The sequence below is a fragment of the Trifolium pratense genome, linkage group LG2 (genome assembly GCF_020283565.1).
Source record: "Trifolium pratense cultivar HEN17-A07 linkage group LG2, ARS_RC_1.1, whole genome shotgun sequence".
In the NCBI taxonomy this organism is placed as follows: Eukaryota; Viridiplantae; Streptophyta; class Magnoliopsida; order Fabales; family Fabaceae; genus Trifolium; species Trifolium pratense.
In genome coordinates this window covers 39,976,377-39,998,925 of record NC_060060.1, presented here as the reverse complement: position 1 = coordinate 39,998,925, position 22,549 = coordinate 39,976,377, and the positions used below count along the sequence as shown (strand labels likewise).

The 22,549-nt window shown below is 30.4% G+C and overlaps 2 protein-coding genes across 2 annotated transcripts; both read right to left on the bottom strand.

The window, feature by feature from the left end:
• Positions 1 to 797: 797 nt before the first annotated feature.
• LOC123911079 (LOB domain-containing protein 4) lies at positions 798 to 6,007 on the bottom strand. Its single transcript, XM_045962424.1, has 2 exons — positions 5,664 to 6,007; positions 798 to 1,328 (listed from the first exon to the last, which is right to left on the bottom strand). The coding sequence occupies exons 1-2, from the start codon at positions 5,838 to 5,840 to the stop codon at positions 990 to 992; spliced, it is 516 nt and encodes a 171-aa protein (XP_045818380.1). The 5' UTR covers positions 5,841 to 6,007; the 3' UTR covers positions 798 to 989.
• A 7,420-nt stretch (positions 6,008 to 13,427) lies between these two features.
• Positions 13,428 to 15,564, bottom strand: LOC123909436 (polygalacturonase-like). The gene is made up of 4 exons (XM_045960277.1): positions 15,015 to 15,564; positions 14,398 to 14,687; positions 14,058 to 14,286; positions 13,428 to 13,946 (listed from the first exon to the last, which is right to left on the bottom strand). Exons 1-4 carry the CDS (start codon positions 15,465 to 15,467, stop codon positions 13,728 to 13,730), a joined length of 1,191 nt encoding a protein of 396 aa, XP_045816233.1. The 5' UTR covers positions 15,468 to 15,564; the 3' UTR covers positions 13,428 to 13,727.
• Positions 15,565 to 22,549: the final 6,985 nt, after the last annotated feature.

Here is a 22,549-nt window from a genome sequence, read left to right as displayed (position 1 = left end):
TAACAGTGACATATATATATATATGATTGTTCGATTAAAATTAAACGGTTTAAATTTAAAACAGGTATAAGTAAAAAGAATAAGCGTGTTTAGCTCGTTATGTAGTGGTTTTGTACTTTTCTTTTTTAATGCTCAAAATGGCCTTTCACTCGATGTATAACAAAATCATATATAGATTAAGACAGAACACCAAATGAACAAAAGGTAAACAAAACGAAAGAGAGAAAAAAACACATTCATTAATACATAAATCCTCAAATTGATAATTGTATAGCAATACTTGTGAAAAACTAAGTAAATGCTTATAGGTGCATCTTCCTTGTAATTAAACTTCAAAAGATAAAGTCAAGCACCACTAGAACAACAATACAAAACTCCATCCATCCGGTCTTTTAGCCATGAAGAATCCACAACACAATCATATAACCTTGCCCTTAACACAAATGTCAAATTATATATATTTACACTATATTATATTTCATCAATCATCAATGAGAAATCTATAACCAAATTAACCAAGCGGGCGAACGGCATCCGCCACCACTGCTTCTAGAGTTCTGTTCTACTCTTCTAATTAAAGTGAAATTATAAAATTTTGGGTGACTTAGGTCCTAATAACTCACTAAGATCAAAGCAGACCTCAAGACTCAACGAACACTAACAGAGGTACTTATATAGACCTCTAGGCTTAAAGTGAAACTATAGAAGACATTACTTTAAAAAATAACATCTCGCTCCCTTGTTCTATTTTGTATATTTTAATTATAGTCTAAGTGTATGTTTGGTATCACGGTAGGTATGTCAGAATTACGGTGATCTATTGTGATTTTTTAAAAGATACAAAGTGTAACTTTTGCAAAATTACGGTGAGTCATCGTGATTCTGATACATTCACCGTGATATCAAACATATGCTAAATAGGTACTACTAGTATATAACTATATATTTTAATTTTAATAGTAACTGTTGCATTGCATCACCACATTGAATCACCAGTCACCACCATACCCATCTTGGTCCACCACCACCATGTCCATATCAAAAATATGTTTGGCTTGTGATTCATTGATCTTGGATGATGGAGAGCCACTATAGGTTGGACTAGTAGGGCTATGCCCTGCACTATTCCAAAATGATGATGCAGTTTGGCGCACCCTTAGGTGTACTGCCTCAGCTTGTGCCACAGCCAATTGGGTTTGTAGCACATCAATTTGTTGCTGAAGTGACGAAATGGCCCCTACACAACCATAAACAGGGTCTCTCACTCTTGCATTAGCTTCATACACCATGCTACTCACTGCATCCCCTCTTTGATGTTCAGGTAAGTCCTGCAAATTAAAAGGGACAAGTAATTAATAGATCCTCTCAATTTCTCAAAAGTAATCGAGGTCTCTATTATTAAGATTTTTGGTAATAATTTCTTCAAAAATGTTTTTGGCAATAAAATTTTTTATTTCTAAAATAGTGACATATATTGTGTATAATTACCCAAAATATTAGTAATGGAGCAGATATATGTTGCATAATATTAAATTAACTGTTTGTGATAATGGACTTTGACAATGAAATAAGAAAATATATATTTAATGCTTGGATAAAAAATTGTCTAAGATCAGACAACTTCACGTGGTGTAGAAGCATATTACTTGAGTCATTTTTAATTTCCTAATGGCGCCAAATATAACGTGAACGTCAAATATAAAAGTGAAGATCTTGCATCAACAATACATAACAGAAGTGATATTGAGCTCCTTAACTATTTAGTTTAAGATTCAACATATTTAAATCTCTTAATTATTTGATTTAAGGTTCAATTTTAGTCGATGAGTCAACAAAAAATCATTTGTTTAAGAAAAGTCAACTATTTAAATAAGTCGCAATTATTTCAACAGATTTTTTTTATAAGAAATAAAAAATGTTATTTAAAGGCAATTTTCTGACAAAAATACAACAAAGTTATACTTTTTGCTTTTTTAATATTTCTTGCACGTCTCAAACATCTGTGTTGTGAATGGAAAAAGTACGATATCACATTTTTGTCCAAGTTTCTTATGTTCATATAGCATTTCTGTTTTAATTACGTATAGAAGATATCTTGATTAAGAAAAAAGTGAAGATCTTGCGTTTGTTTGTGATATCTCAATCTCAAAATCTCGTTGCTTGTTAAGTTACAAATTTGTGCTTGACCCTGACTTTTGGGGGGCAAGACCACGTTTGGAAGCTCCCATTGGTTATATCCCAATACATGATGAAAAAAGAAATTGAAATTCTCAAATAAAATATGTAATCCTATTGATGTGCAAGCATACTTTTTCTTTTGTCTTGTTCATTTTTCATATTTTATGGATCACATGGCAGACCAAAAGATGAAACAGACCTAATGTTGGAATATGTAGGAATTGAAAAGCAGACAAAGAGATTAGGACGTACGATATTGAGGTTTGAACGCGCCGAATCCCTAACCTTTTCTAATTTTACTTATGTGGACATGGCTTTTGGTTACTTTCAAAACTAGTTTTACTATTGCTTCCAATCCTTTTGAAAAGTATATTCATAGAAGAGACAACTTAGTCCACCTAAATTGGCGCCAGAGAGAATCGAACCTCAGACCTCAAAAGGAGCACACTCCCAAGTCCCAAGCCAAATTTAGAAGAGACAACATTGTTATGGATTTGGATCAAAACATGTTGATTTTAACGATCTTTGAATTAAGAAAAATGAGAGATAATATGAGGGAAAATTGGAGAGGATTCAAATCTCATTGTTATGCATGACTTTTAGAACTCTTTTAAAAAGATTAATAACATCTGGTGCTATGAAGCCAAAAATATCAAACGCAAATAGTATAAAAACATATTTTTTGTTAGGATTGATATGAAAACATGTTGATTGTCGGTGTTAAATATGCTTGAATCTCACTTAAAAAAGCATCTTTAACATGGTATCAGAGCCGGGTTAAGAACTGCAATGTGGGCATTTGATCCAGGACCACGCTAGGCGTGAGTGTGAGTATTGAATGTGAAGTTGTGTTGTTGGAGATTGTTTGAAGTCCCACATTGCTTAGGTTCCCGAGATGTGAAGTGTATAAATATGTGAGGACAACCTCACTCTTTGATCTCGCTTTTGGGATGATATCCAAACATATTTAATAGTGAGAACATGTTTTTCTCGTATTTGACCACTTTAATTTTTAAAATTTTTCAAATCATGAAATGGTAAATTAGAAAAAACCTTATATTATTTTTTTTAATTTATGTGCAAAACTTTAAATGAATCAAATATTAAAGACGAAGAATGTATGTATTACCATAAAAAAAAAGTTAGGCTAATAAGTGCTTTGAACAGTAATATAAAACATTAAAATAAGTATTATTTATACTTTTAAAATATAAAATACCTAAATTCCAACACTTATTTACTATGTTTACTTCTTTAACTACTTCAAAAGGTACTCGTAAGTAATTTTCTAAAAAAAATAATTAAAATCGAGAAAAAAGATTGCAATGTGAATATGTATGCATGCTTTAAATTTCACTTTGTGAAAAAGTATTGTCAGGTGGGTTTGGTTAGGGATTGGTGCTTCTAATTGGGTCATTGGAGACGGATCAAGATATCCTGCAGTTGTAAATCACAAAGTTACACGCTGTTTTAGATCTCATCCGTCCATTTCAGATCGGTCGGTTCATATTGCATCTATACAAAATCAGTCTAAATCAATCTGAACCATTCAGATTAGATCGGACGGTCCTGATTTAACACAGCGTGAAACTGTGTGAAAATATTACCTCAGGAAATCCTGTTCCATTGGAGACAACTTGTCCCTACAAAATTATGATATTACTAGTTTCTAGAGAGCATCCACAATGGAGCTTCTTAAGTTTGAGTATTTAACTGAGTCTCACGTGTACACATTATTTATTTATTATTTTTTAATAATAGTACTTAATAAGTACTCAATCCATCCAACTCAGCACCTCTTAAAAAATTTTAAACTGGTCTCACTAATAGTAATAACTCTATATCTCATCAATAATTCTACATTTTTATAAATAGTTCCCACAAAAATATATTATAATGAGGAGAGAAAATACCTATTTGAGAAACAGTACATATTAGGTACTCAATGGACATTGCTACAATGGTAGTATCTAATAAGTACCTACATTACATAATATGTACTACCATTGAAGATTGTCTAATTTCTTTGTTGTAAAATTTTTATTTTAATTTATAAGATTTTTATAAAGTTTAAGATGTATTAATTAAATTTTTACAAAAATATTTTTAATTAAATAAAGATAAATAAGAAATTATTATTTATCTCTCTTAATAATTGAAAAATAATTTTAAAAAGAGAAGATATATTATTGTCAAATTTAACATTTTTTTTTTTGACCGTCAAATTTAACATAAAAAACTATTTTTCCTAATTCTTGTCACAATATATCTTGTGTATTAGGAGAAGGTAGTATATTAGAGTTTATTTATTTATTAGTATTTTTTTTTGTCAGCAATGAATTATTGGAGTCTATAAATTATAATTGTCCAAAATTTTATTGGATGTTTATATGGACTTTATGACCCCACCGCACTTCTTAATATCAAATAGTACCAATAGATAGATAATAGATAAATGCTACTCTCACCGACGCTTCATAACAGTGAAAAAATAAAATTAATATGTGGTTGATCTAAGTAGCAAAAGATAATAGAAGTTTAAGTTAGTTATGAAAAATATCCAATATTTGCATGTGAAAAATTTGATTGAGGGAGAAAAATTCGTAGTATGTGAATGTGACTAATGTGTTTCTCCATTGTACACTTCATCATACTTATACCTTATCGATCTTAGTTCGTCTTATGCAAAAATTTGATTTTTATTAATAATATATTTATCGTTAAAAAAAACTTCATACTTATACCATAATTGTAGAGAAAAAAAGTGCTAGCTAGATTGACATGTTGGGCTAAATTAGAAGACAAAAATTTAATTGCCTTGTTGCATAGAACGAAGGGATTTTCTTTTGCGGTCCTATATGCTTCTTGCATGATATACATGTTTTTATTTTTACTCTTCCGCTACTTAAATAATAGATGTTATAAAAATAATTTTTTTTTTTAAATATGTCGTCCATTTAAGTAGCGACGTTATGAAAAACAAATCTAAATAAAGTATTTTTTGGTTGTATCCACTACCTAAACATCGGACATGAGTATTTCATAAATTCATAAGACTACGATGACAAAAAGAAATAATCCCCTTTCCTCTAGCTTATTATAAAATTGACTAGTGGAGCTTTCTTTGACTATGATTGAATCCCCACAAGGCCACAACTATATTCTTCTAGCTTCTTTTAGAAGAAGAAAAGGTTTAACATGATTGATTTTGTTTTTTTGCACTTTATTATTTTGAATTTCAACTTTAAACTTGTATTTCAAATACTAGAAAAAGTAATTTAATCACATAAGTATGTTCTTTAACTTGTTTAAATGTTTCAAATCTTTTATGGGATCCAAATCCCCTTGCATTAGGAATCTTGCTGCAGCCTGCAATTTTTTGCATCTTAAGATGTAGTGGTATAAAATTGCATATCGTAAGTGGGAAGAGATGTTAAACCAAATTACACACTAAAAATAAATACTAGTAAATGGGAAGTAGGTACCTGAAGCATCTTGTTGACATTACTAGCACCAAAGACTTTATGAACATTAGCAAACTTATGTGGCTCATCAGCAGGGAAATAAGGAGCAAAAACACAATCTTGAGCACACCTTCTTCTTAGAAGCTTACATGCAGCACAGGGTGAAGCTGCACCCTGCTTCTTGTTACCCTCTTTCATCTAATTAATTAATTAATTAATTTGTTCTATATATCCCTTCAAACTAACTAACTTAACTAACTTAACTATCAATGTCTAATAAGAAGAGAGATGTATATATAGCAAAGAGAAAAAGAGTAGTAAAGTGAAAGTTAAGAGGAGAGGGCGTGTGGTGAAGATTATAGCTAGGAAGGAAGGAAGAGTGGCCTAGCCTGCATTATATAATAATTATAAGGGAAAATGGCATGGCACACCACACACCACCACTCCATGTATGTGGGTCCTATCCCTACTCAAAACATTTCCCCTATGTGATACATACTCCCTCCCAAATTGTCCAAACACCTTGTAGTCCTTTCTACATTGTTAATTCACAAAACTTTTTCACATTGGATACCGTATAATATATGGGTTGAACTTGTCCCAAATTTAGGGTATCAATACCGTAAATTATTCTATACACATTTTTTTAGATTTGTATTTGCATATGAGATGAATAATGTTGATGGAGTTATTTCCATGACAAAAGAGAAATTCGGTATTGGTATATGTTTTCGTGATAGTATAAGTTTTTTTGTCCAAGTATTAAATAAAGAGAAATAGAGTCTCCATAATCTCTAAAAGTTGATCTCATCTTCCCTAATCTTCACGCCTTGTTGCAATATCTAAGTTTAATGGTCACTTCTTTCCAACCACGATCGTTTGTGGTAGGTAGTGAAAGCGGATCGTGGTGACATTTCTGTATCTCGTGACATCATTGAGCTTTTTTTCTCCCTTTCTGCATCAGAGATATTTCTTTTAGACCACCGCTGTTTCAATCTTTGTTTGCACAATTATTTTGGAAGATTTTTTTTTTATTTGTTTTAATTTTTATATGATGAATTTTAAATTTTAATGCCATCAAACAATATTTTAAAATCATGTTCATAAATGTAGTTATTTGTTAAAAGCTAGTCAGGGGCGTCTCAGAGTTTTTGGAGATTTTGTGCAAAATATAAAAGTAGCCCCTTAATTTAATTTTTATTTTTATAAAAGCAAGGTGAGCCTAGCAAGCTGAGGCACCACCAAAGGATAGATAAAAAAGAAAGAAGTCAAAGTACAAAGAGGGGTGGCATAAACCAAACCCTCAAGCTAGCAAAATCTGAAATAAGGAAGACCTAACCTATTCCTAGTATAGTCTTCCCTAATTACATGAGGAATCTCAGCCCACCAAACATAGTTCTGCAAAGATTAGCTAATTTGTCTGCACAATGGTTACCCTCCCGAAATACATGAGTGATTATAAAATTCATACTCAAAGTCTTGAAGAAACAGTTCTCCCAACGGTTTCTTAAATTCCAAGGCACCATGCTAGGAGACTTAAAAGCTAAAACCGCAAGCTTTGAGTCACATTCCACACACAAAGAATGTCAAACTCTATCAAAAGCAGCTTCTATGGCACACATGACGCCAGAAAGCTCTACAACAAAAGCATAAGATTGGCCAAGAAAATCAGCAAAGCTTCCTAAATGCACACCGTGACAGTTTCTGAATAAACCACCACAAGCCGAAGGATCCGGACTACCATGAGTTGCACCATCAGTATTACATTTAACCTAGCCAACCAAAGGAGGGTGCCAGAGAACCTCGATGATATTATAAGCCTTAATTAGGAGGATGAGTTCTGACCCTAAACGCTTTAAGCACAGAAAAATCAGAAATAGAATAGCTTGTTGTCAGGGAAGTTTGATATCCTGTCATATTAACATTTGCCACAATCCAAGCAATGACAGAATTCTAAAGAGATTTTACATTGTTAAATCTCAAATTATTTCTACTGAGCCAAATAATGTTAATGATATTTATAAAAGCAACAATAATCACCAATTTGAACTGAGGACTCCAACCCCTTTTGCAAATTTCAAAAGCTCCGGACAAGGAATTTAAAATGATATTCATATGAGTAATAGAACCTAACCAATTTCATAAAGATAAAGCGAAAGGGCATAAAAAAAAAATCAATTGATTTAAATTGCATATAATATAAAAAAATAACCATTTTTTTTTAAACATATAAATTATCAATATTAAATCAATTACATTAAATCAAATAGGACAAGAAACATTGTCATGTTGAAATTGATAATAAAGTTCTTTTTTTATTTAATAAAATCGAAAACTATTGTCAAAAAATAAAATTGAAAACAAACAACATAAACTAAAATAGAAAAATTGAGGCCCTCATTTTGAAGAGACCATATGTCATGGCCCATATTGCACATGAGCTTGGACCGCCTGTTTTTTTTTTTTTTTTTTTACCACTAGTTTAATCTGGTTCGGTGGTCAGTTTTGACATCAAGTGATTCCAGCCCCCTCCCAATCGTAGTTGTAGGGGATCGAACCGCGGTCCTCCCTACCAAGTTCAACGTCAATCACCACTAAACCAACTTACAATTGGTTAGCTTAGACCACCTTTGAAACTAGCTTATGATCTATTCGCCATAAATTTATTCAAATTATCTTGTCAACTTTCCGCTATTTTTTCCTATACCTTACATGCATATTGCTTTCAACTTTCAAGCAGCCAATGTACCACAATGTCTGTTGAAGAGTGCAATTGAAAGTATAGAATGATTGCAGGCCATGAAAAAGAATTCAAGGCAGGTGAGTTTGGTTGGGCAATGTCAATGATATCTAAGTTTTCTTTTCTCAAAGATTAAACCAATAACAGACCAGCCGTCTAGTATAACGTGATGGTCAAAGCAAAATGCAAACAATTTTTATAGGCAAGTGCAGTGCATGTCCATCGACCGTTAGAGGAAAAAACTACCACTCTCTTTCGGTTGGTTGATTTGATTGATAATTGATAATTGATAATTGATAATTGAGATTTGACAAAAGCAAAGCAACCCTCAAAAAGATTTCAAACATGGAAACACGATTCAATTGAATTGAATACTAAATTCAAGAGAAAGGATCTTCTCAAGTTTTTTTTTTCTCAATTTTCTTCAATTTGTACTTCTTAACCATTGATCAATTTTTCTTTACTTTTTTATAATTAAAATATGGATTTGTCTAACATGTGCAATATTACACATGTTAAAGCAACTAAAAATAGTAACTTTTTATTGAAAATAATAATTATTTATTAAAAAATTATATATTTAATACAAAATGCACAAGTTACAATATAAACTTACTATTTTAAACTTCTTAACATGTGCAAATTTGCACATGATAATGATAGAAAAACTCTTTAAAATATGATAATTCTGCAAAATGGTAAAAATATGAGGACCAAAAATACAATTAAATATATTTTAAAATAGGGGATTAAATATGCAAAATAATAGAAATAGGGAAATCAAAAGCACAATTAAACCATTTTTTTTTATTAGAATGACTTTATTGACAATTTCCTTCTTCTTTGTTTACCCACATTAGGGACTAAGTTGTTAAACTCTCAAGGTAATAGTAACTCTTACTTTTATGAGTTTATTATTTTAGATTATTACGAGAACGAGTAAACTCGTATGTAAATTTTGTTTATAGTAGAAAATTCTGACCAATATCTTTCATTTATTAATTAATAGTTGATATTACTCATTTTATACTCTAAAGTTAATCACACAATTAAAAACATTAGTAAAAAAAAAAGTTAATCACACAATTTGGATGAGGTGAATCCACTTTCTCATACCAGTAATTAATGTTTTAAAAATTAATTTCCTATAAGTGTGCACTACTTGGCAAGAAACAGGGTGGGGGTGTATAGTAATAACTGGCGTGTTGATAACATTTCACTAATTATGACCAATTGTTCAAATCATTTGGCGTGAGTGACTTGGTGTTTGATGAAATATTGTTGGGTCCATTTTCCATTATGCACTAAGTATATGTCATTAAGAAATGTTTTTATTCTTTATTAACCGACACTAATTATGTATAATATTTTAGTAAATTTATGATACCATAAGATTTTCCTATATACTTTTCAAAAAAAGAAAAAGATTTCCAACAATTTTTTATTTATTTACAACATAACAGAGAATCGAACCCAAAAACTCATGCATATTATCAAAGTCCCTCACCACTAGACCAAATCTAGTGGCTTGATTTCCAACATTTTTAATCACACGTCACTTCTCTACATTTTATTTTTTGTGGTAAAGTCACTTCTCTGAGAGTGGATTTTCCATTCACTTTGATTTTGGACCTTTAGATTATCAATTAAAAAATTCATTTTAATCTTTTTATGGATGTGATATATTTGATGTTCCCTCCTTGTAGGATTATATACAATAAAAACGAGAGCCACGAACCATAGAGTACTTGCCACCGGTGCCACGGATTGTCGGGGGAGGGGAATTGCACATTTGGTTTGAAACTCTCTATCTAAGAGACATATGTTCTAGAAAACCGTACAGTAAGATGCAAGCTTAGTTGAGTTATGTTATGCCAAGTAATTGCATATAGAGAAGAGGGAAACAAAATTTATGTATCAACAAAACGGAATAAACTATTCGGAGCGCAGACGAGCGAGCAAACCTCGGGATATAGGGAAGCTCGTCATAGAGCAGTTGACTAGAAGTAGAAGACTGCTGGCCTGAGAGAAGGCGGCCTCCCTCGAGAAACATGGCCGGCATCCCGATTCCATATATACAGTTAAGCAAGCCCTACCGCCAGCTTCCACCCAGACGACAAAAAACGTGAGCACCAAACCATAATCTGTTGATATACGACGTAGATCTGGATGATTAAAAGAAAATTTTAAGTGGTTATTAACTCTACTTTTATGAATTCAAATCTTTGAAAATAATTACCCGCCAACATGAATTATTCACACCAATTGCATGAGATAAGGAATTTTAAATTCATTTAGTGAGTTAGACTATTTGGAGTACCACTGACTTATGAGTCATGACCAGGACATTTTTCCTCCATATTTTTTTTTATAGAAGACTTTTTTCCTCCATTATATACTTTGAATTCAAATTATTACTTTTACTACTATTATTATACTATCATTGTTTTAAAATATAAGTCATTTCGACACATGAAGCGCAAATAAAAAAATATACTGTAATTAACTTTGTATAAAGAAAAACCATTATAAGTTATTTTACAGAATTTATATTAATGATATTGAAAAGTTATATACATTTTTATTAATGATATTGAAAAGTTATATACATTAAAAAAAATAAAACTAAAAATAGAGTAATAAATAATTACAGCAATAGAAAAAAGAAAATTGATTTATTTGGTTAAAAATTTGTACTAAATATATCAACTTTCTTAGACTAATTTTCCATTATATTTTGGGACGAAGAGTATATAAAATTAGATAAAATTTTTAATATATGAAATTATATTGCAGAAAAGAGCTAGACGTCGTGAGATAGAAAGCTGACTTGAAGATTTTGGACTTGAGTTCTGCTAATATTTTTAAAGAGAACTAAATGTAAGATCTATTCTACTTTAAACAATTAAACTAAAACATTATCCCAGTCTCATTTTAAATTTTTCTTTATAAAGAGAAAAAAGAAAAGAGATGTTGCAATTGCAAGGCATTCTTTGGATTTGATATAATGGCATAATGATGTATTTGACTTTTTAGAAATTTCTATTGCTTTAATTTCCTGTCCTTTGTTTCAAAAAAAATTATTGTTAGACCTCCTACTGCTTTAAGGAGGTCCGGTCCCTCTTGTCCTCTCTTCTATAGAATCTTTTACTTGTTGAAACAAAGTGAATTATAGATTATTTTAGAATTGTTAAGAATTTTCTACATCGAGATGACTTGTATATATCTTTATAAATATGAGCAATCATCACCTTATAAAACTAACTTATAAGGTAAGTCGTAAGGACTACCTCTGCTTATAATTCATGTTTCAAACCAACTCATATTCGATGCGGAAATTCTTAACAAGAATGATTCCCAATATTAAAAGAATTAACTCACTAACGCAATGAAGTGTTTTGTGATAACTAAAGCACAAGGGACATCTCAAATGCTCAAGGCTAATATATTTCTGCACACGTTAAAAGAGACAAAATTTGGGTCGGTTTATAAAGTAATACAAAGTGATATCCTCACTACAAATTTGGGTCCCTATCGACCCTTATTGACATGTTGCCCTATTCATAGATAAACAAAGCATGTCCAACAAGATTATCGTGTTTTTGTCACTAAAGGAGAAACTGTACTGAAATGACTCAACATATCCTCAAACAATGATAGGCCATGAATTTGGCTTTATAGTACATCATCTATATATCTTGTCCCCCAAGGATCCCATACGATCCAATGTTGGCCCATGGTAGATTTTGAGTTCATTATGTTATGTTATGTTTTTCTTTCTTAATCTTACTATTTGCAAATTGCAAGCAAAGAGAGTCTGATAATCTGAGGCTGAGTCTCTAAGTAAAATTTAGTTAAAAAATTATTTGAGTTAGGGTTTGACTTCTTTCTCCAAAATAAGTTATCTTTAATTGAAAATTATTAATAGCTCAAGTTTAATCACTTAGTTTGTTTCTCATATTACTAAATAATGATCATATTTTGAGACAACATAACATTTACACCTTTTCCTTTTGACCCAATTTCACTACATTTAGTGAATCATGTGGTTACTATAAAGGTTTGAAGTTAATTCTTAAGTGATTCAATTTTTTTTATTCAACCGACTAATATGAGGAATATCAATCCCACTAAGGGGTTCATTTAAAGCCGGCGTTTTGCTCTGTATGAACTTGTCTAACATAAAAAGTGACACTGATAAAAGATACGAATCTCAGACCATAAGAGGAACACTCTCCAAAATCTAAACATTCACCACCAAGCCAACTGATGTTATTTTCAAGTGTTCAATCCATAATATATAAAAGACATTGAATCTTAAAAAGTCTCTTTAACAATCTCAATATTTTATTATGTACACTCCGAAAAGATTTCTCATAAATATAATCTCTATTTCTTTGAGAAATAAAGCTTGATCTTTTAATCCAATCTCTTCAATAAGATAAATTTTTCAATTTCATTCTTTGCTTGAACCTAGTGTTGCAAAAAAGATATTTTATGTTCAAATTTTCCAACCTGCTAGTTTTTTTTTTTTTTGATAATGTCCAACCTGCTAGTTTTAATAAAAGGTAGATAATTGACAGATAATGTTTAGCAATTAATGAGGCGATCGGGTTTAATATGCCCACAATTTATGTGAGCGCGCATAGGGCATATGCCCACAATTTATGTGAGCGCGCATATTCTCGAGAAGTCTCTTTGATTTAGGAAACAATTCTAATTGACCAAGGGGATATATGTTGAGGCTCAAAGAAAGAGATCCATTTGCATCTTTTCGATTTATACGAGTGGCTGAGGGGGTGAGTGTTTTGACGAGGGAGGCAACACGTCGGGCAAAGTGATCCGTTTAATAAAATATATATCCAGCTTTTAACGGAAAACATGAGATTGAGTTAGTGTTATTCTTGTCTTTCGTTCAATTGGAATTCATAAGAATAGAATAACATGGGGGTTCAGTTAGGCCTGAATACTTTTGGTTCTCAGAAGATTCGAAGAATTAATATCTGCGCATAGAGAATACTCGATTTACGAAAAAAAAGACTATATATAAAAATTCCAATATTATATAACTCATATACCCTTAATTTTCTCTATTACAAATATACGCATGTAAAATTGATTAGTAGAAATACAACTGTGTAATAAAAAATTGTATTTTCTATATAGTCCAGTCCATAACAATTGCAAGACCAGGCATCCCTGTGGCCCAAATGGTTAGGCCGCAAACACCTCAGGTCAAGCAATGAACTAAAAACTACAACATAGTGATACATTGTATAAATTAATTGACTATATAGCAAGAATCTTAATCATTATTTTGGGTGAATTTAGCTAGCAAATTTAATCTATAAGCAACTCTCTGGTTGAACTGTACCCAACGCAGCTCCACCGGCATGGCTACACGACGCTACCGCTACTTGATTTTTGTAAGTAAGCTTTACATCCTTCAACTTTATCCCATTGCATGGATACTTTGAACTACAATCAAATTTCACAGCTACTTGAGTTGCAGATGTTCCATGAATGTTTTGGTATGTTACATCTCTGATTTTAATTCCAGATGCCTAACATCATAATTTGAACAAGGAAAAAAAATCAGCTTATTTTCATTCTAAAAATATACTAATATGAGGCCCATTAGGCCCAATAAGAGATGTAAAAAAAATCAAACTAACCTGACCGGGGCAGCCCTTGTTGTCCGGGCAGTAATTCTGGTCAATCACAATTGGGTTTTGGACATTAACCATAATTGCATCTTGGAAAAAAATATTCCTAACAAATCCATTGCTAGGTCTACCCCATGATTTTATTCTAACACCATTTTGAGTCCCTGTGAATGTAACCGTTTTAACTGTCACATTTTGTACACCTGGTTCGTTTAATTCCCATCCTAAGCTTCCAATGCTGCAATCAATATCCAAAAAACCATTAAGACAAAACAATTGTTAAATAAATAAACATTTTCTTAAAATGACAATTAAAAAGAAATAAAAATAGTAATTAATTAAAGAGAACCTTATTCCATGTCCCGGTCCACATGCAATGTTTTCAATCCACAAATTACTCGTACCAGGGCCAATGGAGATACAATCATCACCGGTTCGAATTTTGGAGTTGACGATGGTGACATGGGAGGACTTTTGGACATGGATACCATCGGTGTTAGGACTGTTTCCAGCCGCTGTGATTTTTACACCATCGGTTTTTACGTTTTCGCATCCATTGAAAGCTATGTGGAACATTTGACTATTCATTGATGTCAAACCACTAATCATAATATTTTTGGAGTTGCTAAATTCCAGTGTCTGCAAACCACCACAAAATAAAAATTAACCACCCTCATCACTTCTTAATTTCTTTTATATAAACCAAATTTTTTGAAATAGTTATCTTTTGTGTACCACACAAAGTAAAGAGCAATGTAGTTGTGTATCATTTCCTAACCCCACTAAAAAATTTCAAATAATTAACCGCTCCATTATACCATTCCCTACCTCCACTATATAAATATATTCTAAATGTAACTGATCACGTTAACTTCAACTTGATTATTAAATTAAAAATTAATAAAAGCAGGCAATTAAGGTGGAAAATGAAAATCTTGTGCAATGCAAATGCATGATAAACATTACCGTGGCACCAGTTGGACAATTACTTTTGCCTGAATTTTTGCAATCCCACAAGGCAGTCCCTTGGCCATCAAGCACGCCACCGCGGATTGAAACCCCATCAACGTGCTGAAACGTCAACCAATTACCGGATTTTCCAAAAACCCGGTAATCAGATGAAGCCACCAAAGTACCGTCAATAGTTATTGAAATAGCTTTGTTGGTACATTTTCCACTAAATGTTGCTGTCCCAAGTAAAAATTTCCCTTGTGGAACGTAAATTGTTGCCGGATATGGGGAGGAACATGCTTTAGTCCAAGCATTGAGGAATGCCTTTGTGGAATCAGTTTTTCCGTCCGGTTTGGCTCCAAATTTGATTACATTGTATGTTGATGATGACGCCGCCGTTGAGGAATTCAAGCAACAAAATAATGTGATGACAAGGAAGAGAAAAGGAATAGAATTATTCTTCAACATTTTGGGTGAAATGTTAATGATGATGAATATATATATAATGTATGTGGTGATTAGAGAAATTAAGAAGTTGGAAAGATGGAGTGGTAGAAGTGGTGAAGAAGGTAGTGAGATAGGAGTTGTGATGGTATTTATAGCTCTAAGAATATGAATTATTGGTCCAATTGAACAGTTTACGTTAGTTACATTCTCAATTAGAACAAAAAAAATGATTACTTGTAAAAGAAAAATGATTGAATTTAGAACAAAAAAATGTTTGAAAGCAAAGGAAAAATTGCGCCGAAATTTTGGAGTTAGATATGAGAGGCTATTTTTCAGGAAATGCTCTTTACGTGTGTCCTTCATTATTTGTTGGATAATTTTCCATTATAGTATTGGATTTGGTATATTACTAGTACTATATTGTTTTAATACCGGAAGTGTTTACTCTTTAATTTAGGCATATGCATGGATTAATTTGAAAGAGGTTTTTTAACAGATTCATTAAAAAATCTGTCAAAGATACAAACTTCTCATCACATGGGCTAATCCATAGCTTAGGTAGCAATAGAAAATGAGAAAAGTAAATAGTATTTATTTAATTATTATTATTATTTAAATATTTTGTGTGTGTTTGTATGATTAATTATATATTAGTATCTATTTTTCTCTCAAAACAATACTTTTATTATTTAATTATTTTTTGTCATTCACATTCAAAAAATATAAAGTAAACCTAGTATAATATATTTTTGTGAGGTCAGTCTAATATGAACCTCTAAAAAAAAGTCTTTTGGTAATCTTACTAATTTTTTTTTATAAATTTTATATATTATATTTTTTAATTTTTATTAAAATTAATAAGAAATTTTTTACACTTTTTAGGAGGTCAAATTTTTTAAGTACACAGGGATAAAGATGAGATTCCAACAAAAAAAAAAAGGATGATGACTAGAGAAATAATCTCCTAATAGTGTAGAACTGAAAGTGAAGAAATACTCTCCATATCGCTCTACCCTGTAACATCCTTAAATATTTTTCAAGTAAAAACTATCTCAATTTTATCGTAAAATTTTAAATCAAATTACTCAAATAATATTTTAAAATAAACAAATAAATAATATTAAAAAAATAATAATCATGTAAACGACACGAGCTAACTTTCAAACACTTGAACCGATTTGATCCAACACTATGTTTGTCCTTCATAGATAATGTTAAAACTAAAACTAAAAGGCCTCAATAAAATCACCATCCATAAATGATGATTAATCCAAGAAAACTATTTTTTGTCTTCATTTCCATAAAGAATATTCACTCTTTTCTCTTTGTTATCTTCATTGTCTTTGAATGCTATAAATATTAGTTCATTGTACAACAAATTTGTCTCACATCCACCTTCATACAAAATAGACATGACTTCCCTCAGATAACTTCTCACACAAGGAAATTTCAACTAAGGAATTTACAAGTAAGAAACACAACATCTTCTTTAATTTTTACTACTTTAAATGTTTGTTGAGAATAATGCCAAAATATCATTTCAATATTATGAATTTGGATATATATTTAAATCTATAAAAGATTTAATTATGATTCATAATTTATATTTGTGTTTATAATTATGATTTATCCTTTATATTTGCAAGATACAAACATAAAACCCCATCATTGAGGATCAACAGGTGAAAAGCAAAAGGAACAACTATTTGCAATATGTCAAGTTTTAAAACAAAACAACCTTCAAAATATTGGCTCATTGACAGTGGTTGCACATATCATATGACTTACGATAGGGACCTTTTTAGAAAGCTCGACAAAAGTATTATTTCCAAAGTTAGAACCGCCAATGGAGAACACATTGCAGTAGAAGGCATTGGAATAATTGCAATTAAAAGTCATTCAGGTTTGAAACTAATTTCAAATGTTTTATATGTTCCCGAACTAAATCAAAATCTTTTAAGTGTTCCTCGGTTGTTGGAGAAAGACTACAAAGTGTTATTTAAACGTAAAATTTGTGTGATTAAAGATCAAAATAACAAAGAAGTGCTCAGAGCTCATATGAAAGCCAGGAAATTTGTTTTAGATTTAATGAAGAATAAGCATTTTACCGATGAAGATGAAAAAAAGATAGAACAGGAATTGAGAGAAGATCTTGGCAATGCATGTGTATTAATGAAGAATTTTCATGTTAAGGGCAGAAATGAGAATGTAGGTGAAGAACCACCTTCTATTTTTACGAAAGTAAAGAGCCATATAACTGCTATAAAAATGCGATGTTACCATGGAGCCCAATTTGCTGAAGCTGACCAATGATGAAGAAATTCAAGGAAAATTTAGATGTAGCTTCATCAAGAAATATTTTGATAAGAATTACAAACAAAATTGGATGCACAATTCGTGAAAAAAGGACATTGGATGCAAACAAAATATTTATTCAAAAAGAGTATTAAATAAAAACAATGTCAAACTATTTTTTTAGATTATGGATTTAGATTTATATCAAATCTATTTAAAACCGTTGAGATTCTAAGAGGTAGCTTTTAGTTTATAAACTAGTATCATATCCGTTCTAATGTACCGGTTGCGACGCTGCTGATTTTTTTTTTATTGCATGGCGAATATTGTATAGTGCGAAATTAGTTTCGATGTTAAATTATTTGTCATGTAAGATTGTTATCGGGTGTATGATAATTGTAATTGTAAAATTTATAATAAACTTAAGAATTTTTTAAAATGAGAAGAATTAATTATGAATTTTTTAAATTACAAAAGATAAGGACAAAAATAACAACAATCACATATATTAAAATAAAAGATACTCCTCATTAGGCAAGGTGTGCCAATGAAGAGGTTATACAAAAGTCTAATTACAACGAGAGCACCCAAACAGTCGGTGCCTTAAAAAAGCACGTCATGTTGCCGCTAAACAAATTAACGGGTTGGTATCCCACATGGAAAAAGAACAATAAAAAATTTCGACTTAGAAATCAAATTTTGAGTTTTTTCTTTTTAGGAACTTTTTAGAATGTTCTAAACATGTCTGTTATATAATGATTCAAAATTACGCATTAGTTTAACAGTATTGTATTTGCCTTGCGTTTTATTTTTTGTCGTTCGAGTCGTCTCGTTAATGGTATTAAAAATCATAATAATATTCATGGAGACTAAAACTACTTGCATGCAATTTTTTTAGGAACAAAAGATGTCACTCTTTTTTATAGGGGCCAAAAATAAAATTTAGTAATTTTGTAGTGACCAAAAATATATTTAACTCTATTTGTAAATGGCAACTTGTTCATATATGAATAATCAGGGACGGACATAAGGGGGCAAGTAGGGGCTGAGGCCCCCCCTCTTGTCGTATTTTTTTTTCATATACTTGTTCTTGATACATATGTACACATAAATTGATATTTGAGAGATGTGTTTAAAGATTAGTAACTACCGTTTGGTGCAAAACATGTACCCACAACATAGTAATTGTAACAATTTACTTTAAAATATTTTGATAATATATATTATACACTACTAAAGTCCAAATTCAATTAAGTTTGTTCGGATTGTTTGCTACAAGTGAGAGATTATTTTCTGCTATGAAGATTGTGAAAAATAGGTTGAGAAACAAGATAGAAAATGAATTTCAAACTAATTATGTGATTACTTACACCGAGAAAAGAATTGCTAAAAAATTTAATACAAATTCAGTTTTTGACGAATTTTATGATATAGAGCAATATTATGTACAATTTAGATAAACAATGTGATGTATTTTTTATTTTTTATTGAGTATATTTAAATACTATTATAATTATTATTTATTTAATATTTATTATTTAGTTATTTCGACCCCCGTTTTATAGATTCCTGGATCCGTCCCTGGGAATAATATTGAACTTCTTAGGGTGATATTTCTCAGTTTAATATAGCAAATTCTGAGTGTCCTAGAAAACATAAATGTAAAAAAAATTATTAATTAACGTTCATAATAATTTATTGGATCGCTTTTGTGCTGGCAATCGATTCACTCCTGTGCGCGCTGTTTTTGTTGGTAGCTACCCACGAGCTCGACTCATCAAGACCCAAATTGCCCTGATTTGCTCGAAAGAGTTAGGTACGTAGATACTCCGCGTTGACGGGAGTAGTCACTGGTGTCTTTGGTCTTTGTATGCTTGTGGGGCTCGGCCCCGTTGACCGACCATCCCTCGATCTGGCATTCAATTGATTCTGAGTTGCTCAGACAAGATTTAATTCGTCAGAGATTGTTACAGAGGTCTCACTTTACCAGATCTATCTCAATATATGTATCTTCAATGATTTTAGACTGTTTAGCTTGAAAAAGCCATCATCACTTGCTGCTTGTTGCAAGGAGTAGTGGGTACGTGGGTCGTTCCGTGCTGGCAGTCGATTCATTCGCCTTTAGTTATTAGGCACTTCTATTTTGTCTTTTAGGATTAAATAAGAGTTTGTACTTCATTGTTCTACGTTTATTTCCTTGGGGTAAGGCACAGTCCCCCTTTGTAATTATCTTATTTTTCTTTTTTTAATAATAATATAAGCTATAGGTGGAAGACGAAAAAGAATAGGGATATCAACTTAGTTGGAATCTCTATTTCTACCCGATATCTAGATGCTCTTAATTTATAATTTTTATTTATTAAAATACAATAAAGAATATTTGTAATGAGTTAAAATTTGGAGACTATAATTCATAGGACTGGCGCTGATTATATCTACCAAGAGTGAGGTAAGATTACTTGAGATAATATGATTGAAAATTATTTTTCTATCATTTTGAAATGGATGGAGTAGTAATATGGGTTCCTACTACACCATGCATAATTGCAGTTATTTTATGCATCGTTGATAAATATATATCCCGTATTTTTTATCGCGTGTTTATATACATTATAAATATTACTAAATATTAAAGTTGACAAATTTTATTAAGAAATATACAACTTGTTTCCCGTGTATGGTAGTTATTTATATTTTTCATCAGCAAAAAGTTGTTCTTATATTTAAATTTTTCATTAGCAGCAACTTGTTTCCCCCATGTATAACAGTTAATTTAATTTTTTATCAACAACATTTTATCGTGTGTATCTATATATATAAATCCTAAATAGTTCTCCTACCATTAATCCTAACCCTAATTGTATTAACCAATCATAGCTTTTAAATCATTTTCTTTAAAAAATAAATAATAAAAAAATTAACAATTGTAAATTTGTAATTAATTTTTATTTATTTAGCCACATGCCACATTATTTCTAATGATTTGTCACATGCCACATTTAATTAATCTCAAGCATTCATATGCCATTTCATTTCATTTCTATTCATACACCATTATCCTTTTCATATGCCCAATTTAATTACCAAGAAATCTAATGGTTTCCAATAAAAAGTTTTCTTTGAAACAATGAAAAGTTGTACAAATTTAATTTCATATCTTTCCGGTGGACATTGTAAATACTTTTCTATTTCTTTGTTTCTTTTTCAATTTTTTCCATCACCCGAGTCATTTGAAAAGAATTGATTTTCTTCTTTACCTATGTTTTTTTTTTATCTTCCATTCACATTCACTTCTTCATTCTTCTTATTTTTTCATTTTATTCCTTTTTAACGTGTTTGCACATGATATTAGGTAATAGTTCATCATTTTAACTATTTTTGTTTCATCCCTTAATTACTTGCATTCAACATATTTGCAGCAGTATGTTTAATTCATATGCTTTGAATATCTATAAAATCTTTTGTTTTGTAGATATACTAATTTACATTGGTTGATCTAACAAATACTTTATTTTAATTTTTGTCCAGGTAGATGTTGCTAACATCATGGAAGTAAGATTTAGTGTGATTGCTTATATAATACTACTATTATGCAATTGCCTTTATATATGCTACAATTTATTTTGGGTTTCTATTACGGGAATATATATTAAATAGTGTATTGTTTTATTTATTTATTTATACTTTTATATATATATATATATATATATATATATATATATATATATTTTGATTTTAATTTAGAGATTGATATACTTGATCTATATGTATACGGGATTTATATTATAATTGTGTTTCTCCAAGCAATTGACATTGTTTATGCTTAATAGTTGATTTGTTTGTTTGATTTTTGGTTACAAAGTTGAAAGAACTTGAAGAACTATGTTTGTACCAGAAAAACAACTTATGAACTATGTATGTCCTTGCCTAAAAAAAAGTATTGTTCACGGTGTTTTTTTTTTTATTTCAAGTTTCAACTATAGGTCATTTCTCCTTCAATTATTTAAATTTTTTAGTTGACGTTATATTATAAACAACAAATAACACTCGTGCATCGCACGGGTAAGGGTCTAGTAGTAGTTATTTAAAAAAATAAATTAGGTCACCATATTAATATATGAGTATAAATATAGATCTCGTAAAAATTATAAAAAAAATAGAGAAAACTATCTTTATTAATATATAAGTAAAAATATAAGTCTCGACAACTTGTTTCCCCATGTATAATAGTTAATTTTAATTTTTATCAACAACATTTTATCCTACGTATAACAGTTATTTAAAATAAAAAAATTTAGGTCATCGTATTAATATATGGGTATAATAAGTCTCGTAAAAATTATCAAAAAAATAGACAAAACCTTATTAATATATGAGTAAAAATATAGGTCTCTTATAAATAGTAAAAATAAAATTTAAAAGTAATATGTAATAGAGTATAATGATTATTATTATATTATTTTATTTATTAAAATTTGGTGAAAAGATAAAATATGCCCCTAATTTAATAAGTTGACAAAAAAGGAGAGACCCATCAAAATTTTGATATATTATATAGATCATCCATAATTTATTTTAAAAAAACCATTTTATTATGTAAAATTCGTATTCGTTATAATAATATGAGCAAGTTGTGCACCATGGAAGACTTGATGAAGTCTTCCATGTTAGAATTGGCCGCTAGATTAGTCTATAATCATGATGCAGTTTTGCCATTTGAAATTAATCTTCAGTCAATTAGACTACAAAGGCAAAACTATTTGCCATGAGAACCGATTTGATCCAACACAATGTTTGATATTCATATA

Excerpts from the sequence above, each read along its gene's own strand:
- LOC123909436 (XM_045960277.1), bottom strand. The coding sequence starts at position 15,467 with ATGTTGAAGAATAATTCTATTCCTTTTCTCTTCCTTGTCATCACATTA. Across the intron at positions 14,688-15,014 it reads ATTGTCCAACTGGTGCCACG|ACACTGGAATTTAGCAACTC; the intron begins GTAATGTTTATC and ends GGTGGTTTGCAG. Across the intron at positions 14,287-14,397 it reads GGACCGGGACATGGAATAAG|CATTGGAAGCTTAGGATGGG; the intron begins GTTCTCTTTAAT and ends TATTGATTGCAG.
- LOC123911079 (XM_045962424.1), bottom strand. The coding sequence starts at position 5,840 with ATGAAAGAGGGTAACAAGAAGCAGGGTGCAGCTTCACCCTGTGCTGCA. Across the intron at positions 1,329-5,663 it reads ATGTCAACAAGATGCTTCAG|GACTTACCTGAACATCAAAG; the intron begins GTACCTACTTCC and ends TTTAATTTGCAG.